This window comes from Lacerta agilis, chromosome 8, assembly GCF_009819535.1.
Source record: "Lacerta agilis isolate rLacAgi1 chromosome 8, rLacAgi1.pri, whole genome shotgun sequence".
Lineage (NCBI taxonomy): Eukaryota > Metazoa > Chordata > Lepidosauria > Squamata > Lacertidae > Lacerta > Lacerta agilis.
In genome coordinates, this window is record NC_046319.1 from 10169973 (window position 1) to 10188039 (window position 18067).

At 47.8% G+C, this 18067-nt stretch overlaps 1 protein-coding gene across 1 annotated transcript in view; it reads left to right on the forward strand.

Annotated features, from left to right (window-relative positions):
- Window positions 1-3537: 3537 nt before the first annotated feature.
- The window catches only part of C8H1orf167 (chromosome 8 C1orf167 homolog), a 31578-nt gene continuing 17048 nt past the window's right edge, over window positions 3538-18067 (forward strand). The window contains exons 1-7 of the mRNA XM_033156863.1: window positions 3538-3670; window positions 7263-8998; window positions 10017-10060; window positions 11059-11278; window positions 14975-15144; window positions 16378-16475; window positions 17039-17222. Coding sequence (XP_033012754.1) covers window positions 3610-3670; window positions 7263-8998; window positions 10017-10060; window positions 11059-11278; window positions 14975-15144; window positions 16378-16475; window positions 17039-17222 — 2513 coding nt within the window. The 5' untranslated portion in view covers window positions 3538-3609. The remainder of the gene's footprint in view (window positions 3671-7262; window positions 8999-10016; window positions 10061-11058; window positions 11279-14974; window positions 15145-16377; window positions 16476-17038; window positions 17223-18067) is intronic.

Here is an 18067-nt window from a genome sequence, read left to right on the forward strand (position 1 = left end):
AGAGCACATCTTGGACAACGATGTTTTAAAGTCTTTCCCCCGATCCCAGAAATGTCAGAAATGCAGAAATTTACTTCTGCAGCAGCAAACTTCTCTGTATTTTTTCCAGCCACGTTGATGCTGATCGATTGAGCCTCTCAAGGCTACCCTGGGAAGAGTAGCCCCCCCCAAATAAAATAGTCCCCCCCTTCACTAAGAGACTCTAGCAAGAGAGTTGTTAGCTGAAGGATCTGTCTGCTTACAGGAGCCAGCTAACTGATTATTTCCAAAGAGAAATCCATGCCCTCACCCCTGTTGTTGCAACTGTGCCATTTTTCTGCCGATGATTTGCTGCACGCACGCACCTTCTGATGACAGGTGTAGGTGTGCTGATCGTTCTCTCTCTCAAAAAACACTTGTGTGCCTTCAAGAAAACACACAGCCTTCCTTTCTTCCCATGATCTTTGTATGTATGTATGTTTGTTTGTCTTCCTAAATAAAATTAAAGAACCTTTTAAATAAAACGTTTCTCTCTCACACACACAAAGTCTTGAGTTTGATAATGGCACTGGCTTCTTTCTGCTAGACTCACTTGTTTGTTTGAGCTGTAACAGGTGAACGAAGCTGGGTGGTTGCTAAATGGGGAGGGATGGTGAAAAACAGAAGTCACAGAAGAATCATAGAGGTGGAAGGGACCCTGGGTATCATCTAGTCCAACCCCTTGCAACGCAGGAATACGCAGTTGTCCCATACGGGGATTGAACCTGCAACCTTGGCATTATCAGCACCATGCTTTAACCAACTGAGCTGCTCAAAGGCCCATCTAGTCCAGCATCCCATAGTTGCAAATCAGATATCCCAAGGAAAAACCCACAAGCAGGACCCAAGCTCCAGAGCACTCTCCCCATAATAATAAACCATAATAGCTAGTTGCCCCCTATGAATTTGTCCAATCCTGTTTTAAAGCCATCCAAGTTGACCATCCCTGCCTCCTGCAGAAGTGAGTTCCATAGTTTAACTTCTGTTTCAGTGTATCTGAAGAAGTGTGCATGCACAGGAAAGCTCATACCAAGAACAAACTCAGTTGGTCTCTAAGGTGCTACTGGAAAGAATTTTCTATATAGTTTAACTGTGCACTGCAAGAAGAATGACTTCCTTTTTTTAATAAGCTTTTATTATTTTCTACATTAAACAACAAATACACAATACATCATACAAATACAATTGACAAAAAAACACACACACACAACAAACACATTAAAGCAGCAAAAGAATAACAAAAGAAAACTTATACATACCTACACAGGAACACTAAATAGATAATAATAATTGTTTAATTCTAATTTCAAATCTTATCTGGGGACTTCCCCCGTTCTCTTGACTGCGTTCAGTACTAATATACTTTAGTAACTTTGTAACTATTTTCTTATCATTCACCATTATTCTTAATAAACTTTCAAAATACTAAGTAATCATATATATCTTATTACTAAAACAACATAACCTTAACCATTTCTAAAGAAGAATGACTTCCTTTTGTCCATGCTGAATCACATTCATTTTTATTGGATGCCCCTGAGCTTAAGCATTATGAGATCAGGGGGGAAATATCTCCCTGTGCTCTTTCCAGTCTTAGAACTATTTGCCAGGCCCCTTTTCCAGACTGATACAGTTCCAGTTGCGACCACGTGGGTGCCAGGTTGCCGAATGACATCTCCATCCGGCCAGCAGGTAAGCCGAAGAGCTCATTTGCTGCAATTATATCCCACCGTTTTTCCCCACGTGGTTCACCCCACTTTTCAGCCAATCCGTACAACGACCCTGCGAGGTAGGTTAAATGGCTCGAGGTCACCCAGGTGAGCTTCATGACTGGGGGGGGGGGATTTGAACCCTGATCTCCCAGGTCCACGTCCGACACACTAACCACTATGCCACTCTGGCTTCCTAGACTCTTTCTGCTATGGGGCCATGGGCACAGCCGGGGTGTGGGTGTGTGCAGCTGCCCTCCCCCCTCAAAATCAAGTAAGTCAATAAAAATACTTAATTAACTGGCCAATCGCTTCGCAGGTAACTCAGTTCTCCATCCCACCCCCCAAAATCCTGGTTACGCCTATGTATGGTGCAGCTATATACCGGTAAATTCTGTAGGTGAATCAATATAGGGAAAGTCAGCCCCGCGAAATGTGCAGCAAAGCGGCGCCTTTCCGGCCGTTGCGCGCCCCTCTCAAGATCCTTGCCGCGGCCCCATCGGAGAGGCTGCGGCGCCGGCGCTGCGGCTGTGGGCTGTCCAAGTCCCCCCTGGCTTCCCCCCTTTGCATTTCCGTCGGTTTAAAGGAAGGCGCGGGAGCTTGCTTTGCAACGGAAAGGGAGCCTAGTCTGGGGCTGGGGGCGTCTCCCCTGTCCTCCCTCCTCACTGTGGGGCAGTCGCTTGGCTCGGTTTTCTCTCCCGAGGTATTTCTTTAGCAGGGACACAGGTGAGATCTCTCCACCCGCACCCCGTGCCTCTCCTTTAGCAATTCTCCCCCACCCCCCACCCCAGTCCCTGCATGGGGCAAGGGGAGCGGTGTCAAGGCTGTCCGCCATCGGGAGCAGGATGCTGGGTTAGAAGGAGAGGTTTCCCCGATTTGCTCCAGCGGGGCTCTTCTTCTGTTCTTGGGTAGAAGGGGTGGAGAGCAGGCCTGAATGCGATGGCCCGGGACCACCAGAAAATCACTGGCATCATGCATATCAGAAGGGGTGAATCAGGAATTGATTAACTCCCTTAAGACAAATGCGTATCTGGGAGCAGGGAGGTTCTCCAATGCAGGACGTACCGGTAGTTCAGTATTGGTGCCACCAAGCCCCAAACAGATCGGTGCTGATTATTATTATTTGAATTTATAAACCTCCCTATAACCACAAAATACATAGTAAAAACAAAAACCCAATAGCCCCCCCCCCCAACCCACTTAAAAAGGGCATAGGATGCAAATCAGATCAACCAAAGGCTTGGTTAAAAAGAAATGCGATTAGGTTAGGAGTATGCAAGATTCTAGTCTTTATTGGATACCCCAAGATTCCGGAGTACCGGCGACTCTAGTAAATAACTCAAGATTCTAGTCCAAGCTTTGTCATAAATTCATCCCCAGCGGCAGCTTAAGAAGACAGCTTAAGGACATAAAATGGCCTGGATGAGGCCCATCTAGTCCAGCATCCTGTTCTCACAGTGGGAAGCCCCCAAGCAGATCACAAGCGCAAGAGCTCTCTGGACTCCTGTGGCAACAGGTAATTGCTTCTCCCAAAGAACCCCGGGAACTGTAGTTTGCTAAGGGTGTGCTGGGGATTGCAGATTGTAAGCTATAGTTCCCAGGATTCTTTGGGGTGGGGTGTGTGCTTTAAATGTATGGCCACTCAGTAGCGCATACTGACTTTCAGAGCCGTTCCCTGCCTTAGAATCATACCAGCGTAGAGTTGGAAGGGACCCACTGCGGTCATCTAGTCCAACCCCACTGCGATGCAGGAATAGCAGCAAAGAAGATCGCTTTGTTTACCTCCTGTTGCTTTGACTTTCCAGGCAGTTGGTGCTGTGGCGTCGCCCGGGGTTTCCTGTTGCTGGATTGGCCTTGAGTTCAAAGGGACGACCTGGACGGGATGCCGAGAGGCAGGAAGAAAGAAAACATCCCTCCTTTTCTGAGCAGCTATGTGGCGTCTGGTAAGCTGAGGCTTCCCTGGAGTCCACTAGGGTGGGGTGGACTTGACTGTCAACTCCCTCCTTGCTTAGTCTCAGGGTTGCCCCTTGCAGAGCCCAGCAGGCAGGAGGTGGAGGCGGAACTGGAATGAGTTGTCTCCACCTGCCATTGGCTCTGGCGCCCCCTGCTGTTGGGCTCCACCAGTGCCAATGGGCAGCAGCCAACCACTGCCCCCCTGGACTGTAGCTGGTGTGTCAATCAAGCTCAAATGATCCTATTAATAATTTTTATTACATTTCTTATGTTTTCAGAAAGGGTTAGGAAAGAGATAGTGGGGAAATGATCCATAATGAATTGAAAAAAAAATGTTTTAAAGTACTTTCCCAAAAAACCAAAGTCTTTTCTGTTAGGGATAATTCAGACTGAAATTCCCAGGTGTCAAAAATAAAGGTTATTTATTTATGCCACTACTGCGGCCCGTGTTTTGTTAGACCAAAAATGGAAATCGAGTGAGGTCCCAACCAGGGGCCATTTGTTTTTGTTCCTGTTTTATATATGTGTGTGTATGTATGTGTATTTGCATATGTAAATATATACAGTATCTTGTGTTTTTATGCTGGGATCTTCAGACAAAGAGCATTATACAGATTGAATAAGTAAATAAATGAAATCGTATCGGCAGCAAAGTCATTGGCAGCTCCAGTAGGAAATAGATGTGCTCGCGTTTGCGAAAGGGGAGATTAATTTATTAGGAATTGGTTGGAAAGGTTTATAGTCACATCGTTTATCAGGTTTAAGGAAGGAGGGGTCTGTGGAAGACAGGTGGGTGGGTAGTTTCAGGATGGGCATAGTATAGTAGGCAAGCAGCTGTTGATACTTGGATGGAGGTTTTTCTTTTAAAAAAATTGAGGAAGTAATGAGAATTAGAAATTAAATACGTTATTTGTCTTTCTACGTCGTGACATGGGGTATGGCACACGATTATGATGTGTACTGAGGAGTGCATTGTCTTAGAATCAGAAAAACGTTTGCATAAGAACTTGCCCCTGAGCTCGCTTCTCCTCCTCCCTCCTCCTCCCTTTTTCCTTGTACGTTATGTCCCTTTAGAGTTTAGACTGTAAAACTTGAGGGCAGGGACCTGCTTAGCGGTGATTTTCGTAAGTCACTGATGGGAGCCATGTTTGGCTAAAGAGGCAGAATATGGATCCCTTAAGTCGTACGTCTTTGCTCTTGAGCGATGATTACTGTGCGCATTTGAGAATTGCTTGAAATAATTCATAGAAGATACTTTTCCATGGGCAAGACATCAGCGTGTGGTTCTGCTGCTGCCGCCGGCCAGACAGACTGGGTTGTTCTGGAGCTAATTTGCCCGGCTCGTCTAATTACAAGTGGATCAAAGCCTCCTTGCTCCTCATTTCCACCGCCCTGCATGCTGGACATCTGGTTCCACAATGACTAACTGGCATCTTAAATCGAGGGCTCTAAGCTGCTTAGAGTGACTCAGCTGGCTAGCACACTTCGGATTTCGAGCATTAAGCGTGCCGTCAGCTGCCGGGGAGAACCCAGCACGGTGGGGTGTTGTCGTCCCCCCCCCCGCCCCAACCCACCAAGGCCAGAGAAGCGAACACAAAGGGGCACCTGCTTCCACCCCACACTCTACCCCACAGTTCTGGACGGAGCCGGGAGCATGTCCCACGGTGCCGATCGGAGTGAGTAAGGCCGCTGCGGGAAGAGAGGCGGTTTTGCTGCAGGAGGTGCGTCGTAAAGCCGCACGCTTGCGATGTGCTAAGAGAAGCATTCGACAGCTTAGCACAGGCACAGGCAAATAGCATTTGGCTGGGGCGGTGGGCACCCTCTGCTTGGTTTAGAGTCCTTGCAGAGGGACGAGACAGGTGGCAGCGGCAGCAAAATGTGGCAGAGTATCTTGGTGTCCTAGCCAGCGCTCAAAATCCTACAGCCTTGGCCCAGTGTACCTGAAGGAGTGTCTCCACCCCCATCGTTCTGCCCGGACACTGAGGTCCAGCACTGAGGGCCTTCTGGCAGTTCCCCGCTGCGAGAAGTGAGGTTACAGGGAACCAGGCAGAGGGCCTTCTCGGTAGTGGTGTCCGCCCTGTGGAACGCCCTCCTTTCAGATGTCAAAGAGATAAACAACTACTTGACATTTAGAAGGCAGCCCTGTTTAGGGAAGTTTTTAATGTGTGACATTTTAATGTATTTTTAATCTTTGTTGGAAGCTGCCCAGAGTGGCTGGGGAAACCCAGCCAGATGGGCGGGGTATAAATAATAAATTATTATTATTATTATTATTAAGCTACTGAGGGTGCCTTGTTCTCAAAGAATAGAGTATATCTATCTTCCCCATCTGTCCATCGACCTATATTTGGGGGAGTTGCCTGCTCAGGTTTATACTTAGTCCCGTTTTGCTCTGTTTCGGTTGGCACCGAGCACCTGAGTTTGCTATTATAGGGAGGGTGGACCATAGTCGAAAACTCTTACTTGTGGCAGAGCCTGTGAGAAGGAGTGGGTTGGTCACAGCTCTGGGGATTGGCTGTGTATCGCTCGCTAATCTCAAATCCAGGGACGGACTGTTCTAGGACAGTCAACCCCGTGCAACACCTAGAGAATCATGGCGCGCATTTGAAATCCAGGGGTAAGTCCTTCCTATTATCTGCCCTGAATCTTGCAGATTTCAGCTTCATTAAATGGCCCCGTTGGGTTCCGGTACTATGGGAGAAGGAGGAAACCTTATTCACTTTCTGCAAACAAAGCATAATTTTACAAACCTCTGTAATGTTTCACTTTCTCGCCGTTTTTAGAAACTTAAATGTTCCTTGATTGTTGCGTCAATTTACAGTGTTCATTGTAAGTGTATTATTATTATTATTATTATTATTATTATTATTATTATTATTATTATTATTATTATTATTACCACCATAATACAGTCATACCTTGGATCTTGAACACCTTGGCTCCTGAATGATCGAAACCCAGAAGTGAGTGTTCCAGTTTTCGAACGATTTTTGGAAGCCAAACATCCCATGGGGCTTTGGCGGCTTCCGATTGGCTGCAGGAGTTTCCTGCAGCCAATCACAAGTCGCGCTTTGGTTTCCGAACGTTTTGGAAGTTGAACTGACTTCTGGAATGGATTCCGTTTGACTTCCCAGGTACGGCAGTACCGGTGTGCTTTACTTTCCCACAGTGCACCTGCACCACACCTTTAAAGCACATGGCTACCCACAGGAATCTTGGGAACTGTAGTTTGTTAAAAGTGATGGAAATTGTGGCTCTGTGAGGGAGAAATGACATGTGCCCAGGATTCTTTGGAAGAAGCCATGTGATTTAAATGTACAGTACAAATGTGGGATTCAGCAAATGTATGTCAGTTTTCCACATGTTCTTCTGCTCAGATTCCCTGTTTTTAGACATCACGGCATGTCAGTAATCCTAGTTTGCTTTTGTGAAGTCACGGAATGTTCACGCACATCCCAGCTTGCAAAGTTGAAGTCTCTGACATGGGGTCACTGTTAAACACCAGCCGCGGGAAGGGATGGAAAAGTATTTGACATGCATGCTGAGTCCCAACATAAACAGCTTTATTCCTCCCCTCTGCAGAGCAAAGAAACGTTCAGAGAAACATCAACATCAATCTGTACCTGTCCACGGAAAGGCACGTAGCAGCCGACTCCGTTGTCCGCAGGTCAGACTGCGGAGGAGCGAGTGCCCAGGGGAGAAAACGGGCTGCGTTCACGGAAAAGGGAAGCAATGACCTGCAGCAACACCGTGCGGTTCAGACCAACCTCTCTTGCCCTTATTGGCCTTTCCAGGACACCACTGGCGTCTCTTTATCCAAACGGCAAAGCAACCTTGCGCCGAAACTGCAGAGGGGTGCATCTGGAGACTCAGAGTTTACCAGCGATGCACCGACTCCATGCCTCTCTCTCTGCTCATGCTCAGAGCAGCTCGGTTTAGAGGGCAACCCTCCGAGCCACCTCTCGAGTCGAAGCCGCGATGTCTCTCATGCTTGCGGCACCCTCTCCGAGAACAGGATGGGAAACGAGGACCAATATGGATCAAAAGCAAGCCATGTCTGTGCGTCGAGAAGAATCTGTGGGCATCTCGGGGACTGCAGAGGTTGCTTCTCTCCGGCCGAATTGTCCGTGATATCGTCTCCTGGCTCTGTTTCCTGCCGGTGTCCTCCTACGAGCCCCGGGAGAAGCGACGACTCTTTGCATCGTGGGCCAGGCCTTACGTTGGACCATTTGAACTCTTCGACCTTGGCGGAGAGCACTCGGTCTTCTGCAGCGCTCCAGACCCTCTTGAAGTCTTCCCGGACGTCTGCCGACCTGCACAGCTCCCTCCGGCAGCTCAAGCGAGAAGCCGCCTCGATGGGGGCTTTGGGCTCCTCCCCCTGGGAGTCCAAGCGTCCTCCTCTCCTTTGCCAACCGCTCCGCAATCCTCGGATCTCCGCCTCGACTGTGCTGAGTGCCATGGAGCATCTCGCGGCAGGAGAGAGCTACGCCAGGCAGGCCAGCGTTAAATGGCGAGCCCCTTTCCCCAGGGACTGGGGTGGCACTTCCACCGTGGGCAAACCCATCTCCGTTGTCTACAGGTGCGGAAACGCTGGGTTGCAGACATGCCCAACGGAGGCCTTGGACCAGTCAGGTTTCCGTGCCGGCGTTGATCTCACCTCGCTGGGACTTCAGGGAGAAGACCGCTATTCCGAAACCTCCCTTCGCTACCTCGAATGTTGCTCGGGCGGCGCATGGCGGACTCCGGAAAGAACGGGTGAATGCGGCTGTTCCAAAACCCGCTGCCACCAAAGGGCGGCTGATCCGGAAGAGATTACCTCCGGAGAGTTTCGTCGCTCCGAGTTGAGTCTCTCGGAGCATGCCTTGAGTCTCCTTTCCTTTGACAGCTTGGAGGTCTCCCTGGAGGCGTTGTGCGCCGATCCTCCGGCAAACCTGGGGTCTCCTGTGTGCGTCAGCCTGGTGGTGCATTCTCCTGCGTGCCAGTTTAGGAACGGCGCCCAGGATTCTGACGTCTGCGAAGCTGGGGGCGAACCAGGAGAGGACAGCGGGGGGCCCACACTCTCCGCAGAGGAGCACGCTGCGGATCTGCCCCATTGGAAGCTCAGCCGCTTTGGAGAACATTGGCAGGCTGCCGATAGTACAGGTGCGGCCGTTGTTGGGAGAAGTGCCAACGGTTCCCCGAATTGCACGGCCGACGACTGTGGGCCTGGTGCGGAAAATGGTCAGGGAGGAGGGCCTTCAGTGGAACAGACCGGGAAAAGGACCACAGCATTGTACGACGAGGAGATCAACAACGCGTTGGATGATAAGCAAAAGGAGGTGAGCTCAGTCTGTCTGTTACTAACTAAAGCAGGCATAGGCAAACGCCGGCCCTCCAGATGTTTTGAGACTACAATTCCCATCACCTCTGACCACTGGTCCTTTTAGCTAGGGATGATGGGAAATGTAGTTCCAAAACCTCTGGAGGGCCTGAGTTTGCCTACGCCTGAACTAAAGTTTGGATTTTTTCGTTTCATTCCTTGCTTTGTTTCCCTCTATTTTTCTTTTCTTGTTTGGCTTTGTTTTGGGTTTTTTTTTGTCCTCTGGGGTAAGGAGAAGATGGCACGCAGATGACGGTGATGGTTGGTTGGTGAAGGACTCTGAGTGAGAGGCAGGGAAGGGAAGATTTCCCAGGGTGGGAGGCTGGGAGAAGAAAGGGAAGCTCTCAGGTGAGAGCTGGGAGAATCCACCTCTTTCTGGGTGGGATAAGAGATAAGATTTACCTGTGAGAGAGGACTTTGTATTCTTTTTCTTTCCTTTTCTGTTTTTTCTTTCCGTCTAGATCGCTTTGTTTTTTATTGTAATGTATTATGGAAAGTCTTAATAAAATCTTTTTTTTAAAAAAGTTTGGATTCAGGAGCAATGCCCTAAATGTAGAGATCCCCCCCTCTCCTGTTGCTGCCAACCAACTGAAGTCCAAATTGATACAGCCATTCCGCTTACCAGCTAACGGAGTGGCATGTTGGATGTACATTGAGTTTTGTGGCTTGTGGCCTTCACTCCCAGCTTGTGGCGGTGAGTTCCACAAGTTAGTTGGAGGCACAACTGAATTGTGTGAAATAAGCTGGTGTATGCCAGGGTGTGTACATTGTTTTATTTCGATCTGCGTTGTGGATTCGGGCAGCAGACCTCTGCTTTCCTCAAGCTTTTTCAGCCCAATTCAGGTTACCATGGCGCAGAATTTAGAATCTTGTGGGTGTGGAATGTCCCAAGCCTTGAGTGCTGCCCAGAGATTCCATAAGAGGAGGGACGAGCTTGTTCCAACATATTGTCTTGGTTTTTCTTTCTTTACTTGCAGGACCTGGAAAGAGATGTTGAATTGATGGAGAGGAAGAGAAACAGGTAATGCTTTTGCCCGTCTTTTAAACGCTTTTGGTGGTGTAAATGTTATGAAATGTGTTTACATTTTTTAAAAAGACACCCCTCCCCCATTTAAATCAAATACAGTGGTAACTTCGTTCTCAAACTTAATCCATTCCGGAAGTCCGTTCCAAAACCAAAGCGTTCCAAAACCAAGGCGCACTTTCCTATAGAAAGTAATGCAAAATGGATCCATCCATTCCAGACTTTTGTATTTAAAAAATCCCTTTTAACGTGAAATTTACTATCTAACGAGACCATTGAGCCATAAAATGAAAGCAATAATCAATGTACTGTACTATAAAATAAATAAGACATTATTGTAAATGATTAAAAAAAAATTAAAAAAAATTCTTACCTGCACTGATGACAGTCATTGTTTGGATGGGGGGATTTTATCCATTTCCTCAGTCAATCAATCAATCAATCAATCAATCAGTAGCTGAACTGGGTTCCACACAGTCACAAAAACAAATGAACTGAAAAAGCCTCAAAAACAAAAACGCAAAAACAAAAGTGCCAAACGTATTCCGTTCTGGAAGTCTGTTTGACTTCTGAAATGTTCGAAAACCAAGGCACAGCTTCTGATTGTTGCAGGTGCCCCAGAAACAATAGCCGACAGCCATATCGGATGTTTGGCTTCTGAAAAGTGTTCAAAAACCGGAACACTTACTTCCAGGTTTTCGGCATTTGGGAACCAAGGCGTTTGAGAACCAAGGTACCACTGTAGTAAATAAATATTTTTTAATAGCAGCATGTATTTTAAAAAGCTGTAGGTGGAGTGAATGCCTGTCCATTCAAAGGGATGTGTGCGTTGTCTCTAAAACCTGCTTTCTCTTTAGAAGTATCTCCTATTCCCTTAAAGAGATCAGATCAGATTAATCAACTCAAGCTGATCACTTAATCAACTTAAATTTGTGGTGGTTAATTGGTTAAATGGAACACTAGCTCTTTGTTTCCTTTCTTCCTCTCTCCCCCAGGCCTTTGCCCCAGAGGGTGGACCCCCAGCTGGAGAAATGCTTTGTGGCCTGGCGCAAGCACGTCTCTGGGAAGACGGCCGCTGCCCGGGCTCTGTATGAGCACCAGCTGTTGCGCAAGGGGCTTGCTGCCCTGCGGTGGGCCGTGCAGTTAAGGAAGGACCAAACAGGCATTGCCCAGAGGAACCACATTCTGGCGGTGCTGGCTGCCAGCTTCCAAAGGGTAAGAGGGCTTGGGGGTGCGTTAAGAGCCAGTGTGGTGTAGTGGTTAAGAGCGGCAGACTCGTAATCTGGTGAACCGGGTTCGCGTCTCCGCTCCTCCACATGCAGCTGGTGGGTGGCCTTGGGCTAGTCACACTTCTCTGAAGTCTCTCAGCCCCACACACCTCACAGAGTGTTTGTTGTTGGGGAGGAAGGGAAAGGAGAATGTGAGCCGCTTTGAGACTCCTTCGGGTAGTGATAAAGCGGGATATCAAATCCAAACTCTTCTTCTGAGAGCAGGGTGCAGCCAAGACGGGCCCAGCTTCTGGGTCCAGCTATGCCTCATTGACAGAACTCACGCCCTCTCTGGGGTTTTTGAAATATAATTAAATTTGGAGAGCTGCTGCCAGTCAGAGCAGCCGATCATGAGTTAGATGCACGGATATGCCAATCTGCAGATGGTAAGTTCCTCAAGTTTCCAAGTTCGTTGGTTTTTTGTTCTAGCCAAAGGCCATGTCAGACTTGTATTAAGGCAGTTACAGGTAGGTAGCCGTGCTGGTCTGCCGTAGTCGAAACAATATTAAAAATAAAAATATTCCTTCCAGTAGCACTTTAGAGACCAACTAAGTTTGTTCTTGGTATGAGCTTTCGTGTGCATGCACACTTCTTCAGATGTTTTAAGGCAATAGCTTGTGAAATATGGACCACTTATAAACACCATCTCCAACTCCTTGAAAGATTCAATCAATGGTTTCTCTCCAAGAATTTTTACACATCACTTGGGAAGACAAGCAAACTTATGCCAGTGTACTGGAAGAAGGAAAGATAGTGTCGAAGCAATGATTCTTCAACATCAACTTCACTGGAACTGGTCACGTTGTTCGGATGCCTGATTATTGTCTTCCAAAGCAACTACTCTATTCTGAACTTAAAAATGGAAAGCGTAATGCTGGTGGTCAACAAAAGAGGTTTAAAGACTCTCTCAAGACAAATATTTAAAAATCTAGTATAAACACTGACAACTGGGAAACACTGGCCTGCGAGCGCTCCAGTTGGAGAACAGCCTTTGCCAAAGGTGTCGAGGGCTTTGAAGACACTCAAACTCAGGACGAAAGGGAGAAACACGCGAAGAAGAAGGCAAGGCACGCTTGGCAAACCCTCACCGTGATCAACTCCCACCCAGAAACCTAGGTCCCCACTGTGGAAGGACGTGTGGATCCAGAATTGGCCTCCACAGTCACTTATGGACCCACTGCTAAAACCATGTTTATGGAAGACAATCTTACTCAGTTACGAGTGATTGCCAGAAAAGAAGAAGAAGGCAATAGCATTAATAAAAGAATACAGAACATACATCAGGCATCCCCAAACTTGGCCCTCCAGATGTTTTGGGACTACAACTCCCATCATCTCCAGCTAATAGGACCAGCGGTCAGGGATGATGGGAACTGTAGTCCCAAAACATCTGGAGGGCCGAGTTTGGGGATGCCTGAGATTCATCCTTAATATAAAAATGCATACTGTAAATGCAGACTTTGCCAAGTTCCTGAGCATTTGAACACAGTGTCCCTTGTGCATCTCTGACAGCTCCAGTTACAGTGGTACCTCTAGTTACGAACTTAATTTGTTCCGGAGGTCCGTTCTTAACCTGAAACTGTTCTTAACTAGAGGCGTGCTTTTCCTAATGGGGCCTCTTGCTGCCGCTGCGCCGCTGGCACACGATTTCCGTTCTTATCCTGGGGCAAAGTTCTCAAAATCTTCCAGGTTAGAGGAGTTTGTAACCTGAAGCGTTTGTAACCTGAGGAGGTTGTAAGTAGAGGTTCTACTGTACAGGTATAACATTATTATTTTTTAAATCCAGTTTGCCAACATCCATTCTGAAAGAGAGAGAAGATAGCCAGAGACGCCTACAAACTCAAACCCAACTTGCTTTCAGATGAAACCACCGAATCAACGCAACAATTTTATAGCGATTTTAACTACCTAACTCATTTTTCAGGATTCCCCCCGCCCCCCAAAGCCAGTGCATAGAGGGACGCTCTGTGTTTTACAAAGCTATTGCTGTCGCTTAAAGAAACCAAACCATTTCTGCTGGGGTGCGCCTGCCTGCTTGTGCGAACAATGGCTCCAGATATCTCTTGGGTCTCTGTAGAAGAGGCAGGCTAGCAGATAATAAGTGATGTCTTCCCCCTGAAGTTGACCACAAATACAAAGTCTGTCTACGTACCCAAATATTCTTGTAGGAGCCATCCAAGACAGCCAGTGGGCTTCCTTTGGAAATGCGTCTCAGTTCAGGCATTTCTTAAGGAAGCTGTCAAGAGTTTGGTCAGATAATTAGCTATAAAATCTGTGTTCTCAAGAGAGGATACCAAGGTGGAAATTGGGTGTTCCTAATTAGTTGCAGGTCCCTTGTGGCTTGTATCCAGAAGAGCCCATCCCTTAGTTGACATCCTTCCTGGGTGTTATAGGGTCATTTTTTTTAGATATCTTTTTTATTGAAGGGCATCACTTGTGAAAAATTTATGGAGTGTGAAATTGAAGCTGCGATTCCTGCATTGGGGTTAGACTAGATGACCCCTGGGGTCCCTTCCAGCTCTGCAATTCTTTGATTCTATGTCTGGAGGCAGTTGGAGGGTGGGTGGCGGCCAAAAGATTGAGGTTGAATCCTGACAAGACAGAATTACTGTTTTGGGGGGACGGGGCAGCTGGGCATTGAGGACTCCCTGGTCCTGAAAGGGGTAACTGTGCCCCCGAAGGACCAGGTGTGCAGCCTGGGAGTCATTTTGGACTCACAGATGTCCATGGAGAAACAGGTCCAGGGCAGCTGTCTACCATCTCCATCTGGTATGCAGGGTGAGACCCTACCTGCCCGCAGACTCTCTCGTGGTGCATGCTCTAGTTCAGTGTTTTTCAACCTTTTTTGGGCAAAGGCACACTTGTTTCATGAAAAAAATCACAAGGCACACCACCATTAGAAAACGTTAAAATTTTTAACTCTGTGCCTATATTGACTATATATAAAGTAATTCTCTTGAATTTTTCAATTTTTCCCACGGCACACCAGGCAACATCTCGTGGCACACCAGTGTGCCACGGAACAGTGGTTGAAAAACACTGCTCTAGTTATCTCCTGCTTGGACTACTGCAATGTGCTCTACGTGGGGCTAACTTTGAAGGTGACCCAGAAAATTTAACTACTGTAATCCAGAATGCGGCAGCTAGACTGGTGACTGGAAGCAGCCACCGAGACCATATAACACCGGTCCTGAAAGACCTACATTGACTCCCAGTACGTTTCTGAGCATAATTCAAAGTGTCAGTGCTGACCTTTAAAGCCCTAAACGGCCTCGGCCCAGTATACCTGAAGGAGCATCTACATCCCCATCGTTCAGCCCAGACAGTGAAGTCCAGCTCCGAGGGCCTTCTGGTGGTTCCCTCCCTGCGAGAAGTGAGGTTACAGGGAACCAGGCAGAGGGCCTTCTCGGTGGTGGCACCCACCCTGCGGAACGCCCTCCCATCAGATGTCAAGGAAATAAATAACTATCTGACTTTTAGAAGACATCTGAATGCAGCCCTGTTTAGGGAAGTTTTTAATGTTTGATGTTTTATCATGTTTTTAATATTCTGTTAGCAGCTGCCCAGAGTGGCTGGGCGGGGTATCAGTAATAAATTGTTGTTGTTGTTGTTGTTAATTAATCTAAGCCCGGTTCTTTGTTAGTGGCAGGATGCTGTGGCAAAGCAGCGGAAGGCCCAATCTTTCCAGCAACAGGAGGTGGCGAGCCCCGGCAGAAGCCCACTGGCAACCCCAGGAAAAGGGGGAGTAAGGATGTCCCCCAACCCTTGCCACCTACCTGCGGAACACCTGGAAGACGCCGCCCGGTACAGCAGGTGAGTAAAAGAGGAGACAGACAGGAATCCCAGTTTGGATAGTTTGCTTGGGATTGTAGCATTAAATTGATTGCAACACCCCTGCGAGGTAGGCTGGCTGTGAGAGCTGGGGCCAATCTAATCTCTGTAGGTGAGCGGGAATCTGCATCCCGGCCTCCTCAGTCTGAAACTGGCCGCTGCACACAGACACGCACTTTGGGAGGATAAACAGAACCACAGTGACTTTTTTCCTTTCCTTTTTAAAATTTATTTATTTGGATTTTCAGATTAAAGTTTTACAGTCACAAGATAGGAGAAAACTATCCCTGTATGCAGTCACAGCAGCCAGAATACTCCTTGCAAAGAACTGGAAAGGAAATCACATACCTACAAAAGAGGATTGGTTAATTAAAGTTGATAGAACTGGCCAAATTAACTGCGGTAATAAGATATCAAACACACCAGAAATTAAGGGCGCAGTGGTTATGGTTCGAAGAATATATGAACAAACACTGCTCTAAAGAGAACATGCTGATATGTTTAGACTAAGCTTGCAAGGTGATTTGATGTTATACCATAATAGTACTATAAAGGAAGTAATTACAGCGATAAATGATATGCAGTGTAAATAAGAACTTAAATGACTCAAGGATGACGAGTGCTGGTGGAGGCGAATCAAATGGATGTGGTTCCTTTTTTCTTACCCTTTCCCTTTACTCTCTTTGGTTTTTGGGGTTAAGTGTGTGCACTTTATTGTTTGTTTGTTAATATGCTTAAATAAAACATCCCCCCCAAAAAAAGTTTTACAGTCACATATCCAACATACAACATAAAAACAAGATTCCATAGAACCGAGTCCGATGGGCGGTGAAGAAGGAGAGGCCGAGCTCTGGCCGCGGGCCCACTTTAAATGCAGTGGGCACGCCCTTGCTGGCCGGGCCGGTTGGCCAGCCGGGCAGGGCGCCGCGCCCAGAGATCAGCCAATAGTGCCAGGGGATGGCAGCATCCCCTGGGCACGTGCAGGGGACGTGATCAACTGCAACCCCCCCTCCTTCCCCCCCTCCTTACAATGGTTTTTAAGATAAATTATAAATTTTCCCCATTCCCTATTAAAATTTTGGTTCTTCCTGATTTCTGATTCTTCCGGTCATTTTGGCCATTTCAGCGTAATCCATCAATTTGATCTGCCCTTCTTCTCTGGTCGGGACTTTTATCTTCTTTCCACCTCACCTATTTTCCTCGCCTATTTTTCAGGGCAGAGGGAAATCTCTGGACGCAGCTTCGTCGCCAGCAGGGAGGGGGCGAGACCTGCAGAAAGGCGGCGGCTTTACGGGATGTGAGGCGCCTGGCTGGTAAGGCTGTTGCCCCTGAGCAGCTGCTTATATAGTGGTTCACAATAAGTTGAGAAGCTTGCAGCAGGGAGTCCCTCTGTGCAGGATGCCTGCTCCGCCAGCCACACCCTTTCCCAAGGTATTCCGTTCCGTTCCCCCCACCAATGACGACAGCGGAAGAAGAAGAGGAGGAGTTTGGATTTGATATCCCGCTTTATCACTACCCGGCTAACATTCTCCTTTCCCTTCCTCCCCCGGTGGGGGTGTGCCCACCGGATACAATTTTATAGATTTGTAGAATTGGAAGGGACCCCCAAGGGTCACCCAGTCCAACCCGCTGCAATTCAGGAATCGCTACCTCCTTTGCTCCACCCACTTGTGCCTTGGGTTCCACCGACCAACGGCCCTCAGAAAGGAATGTGGCCCCCAGGCTGAAAAAGTGCTCCCCGCTCATGGGGCCGCAAGGGGTCTTCTTAGGCGTTCTTACGGCACGCAGAGTATTTGCCCCGAGCCTAGAAAAATCTACCCGCCTGGCTCTCTCACCTCCGATCTCTCCCCCCCTCCTTCTCCCTGCAACGCAGCAGCTTTCAGATTGTGGCGCCTTCAGAAGGAGCGTCTGGAGAAAGAGGAGATTCGCGCCCAGGAAGCTCTCGCCCTCCTGGAGAAAAAGAGGCTGGCGAGCGCGTTTGAGGCCTGGCGTTGCCGCTACAGGGCAGTCCAGCGGATCCTGCCGCTGGTGGCTCAGGTGCAGAGAGGGCTGCTGAGCCGGTGAGCCGAGCATGATGACGGTCATTTTTAAATGTGGGCTTCTTGGTCTCCCCTTACAGGTGAAACTCGAAAAATTAGAATATCGCGGAAAGGTTCATTTCTTTCAATAATTCAACTTAAAAGGTGAAACTAATATATGCGATAGACTCATGACATGCAAAGCGAGATATGTCAAGCCTTTATTTGTTATAATTGGGATGATTATGGTGTACAGCTGATGAGAACCCCAAATTAACAATCTCAACTTTGGGGTTTTCCTCAGCTGCCCGCCATAATCATCACAATTATAACAAGCAAAGGCTTGACATATCTCGCTTTGCATGTCATGAGTCTATCTCATATATTAAACTCCAGTAGCTAATGAAAACAATTGCTTACATAAATGGACTTTTCCACGATAATCTAATTTTTCGAGTTTCACCTGTACATTCTTTACCTCTTTGCGACAACCTTCTGGGGTAGGTTTGCATTAGCACAGCGTTCCCCAGCCTTGGGTCTCCGACTGTTTTTGGAATACAACTCCCATCATCCCTAGGTAGCAGGGATGATGGGAATTGTAGTCCCAAAACAACCTGGAGACCCAAGTTTGGGAAACACTGCATTAGCATCATGCAATGCCGCTCTACGTCTTTGCATTCTTCACAAGAGCCTTGCAAGGGAGGCCAGTATTTGCTGCCCTGCAGCTTCCACAGCAACCTTGCAAGGTGGGTCAGTATTAGCATCCCAAGATGCTGCTCTGCAACCTTCACAACAAGCCTGCAGAGCAGTGGCTGTCCCAGAAGGCCACTTGCGTTTGAATTCCCCTTCGCCCACCTCCCCTGTCGGAGGCAGGTCACTGGGAGGAA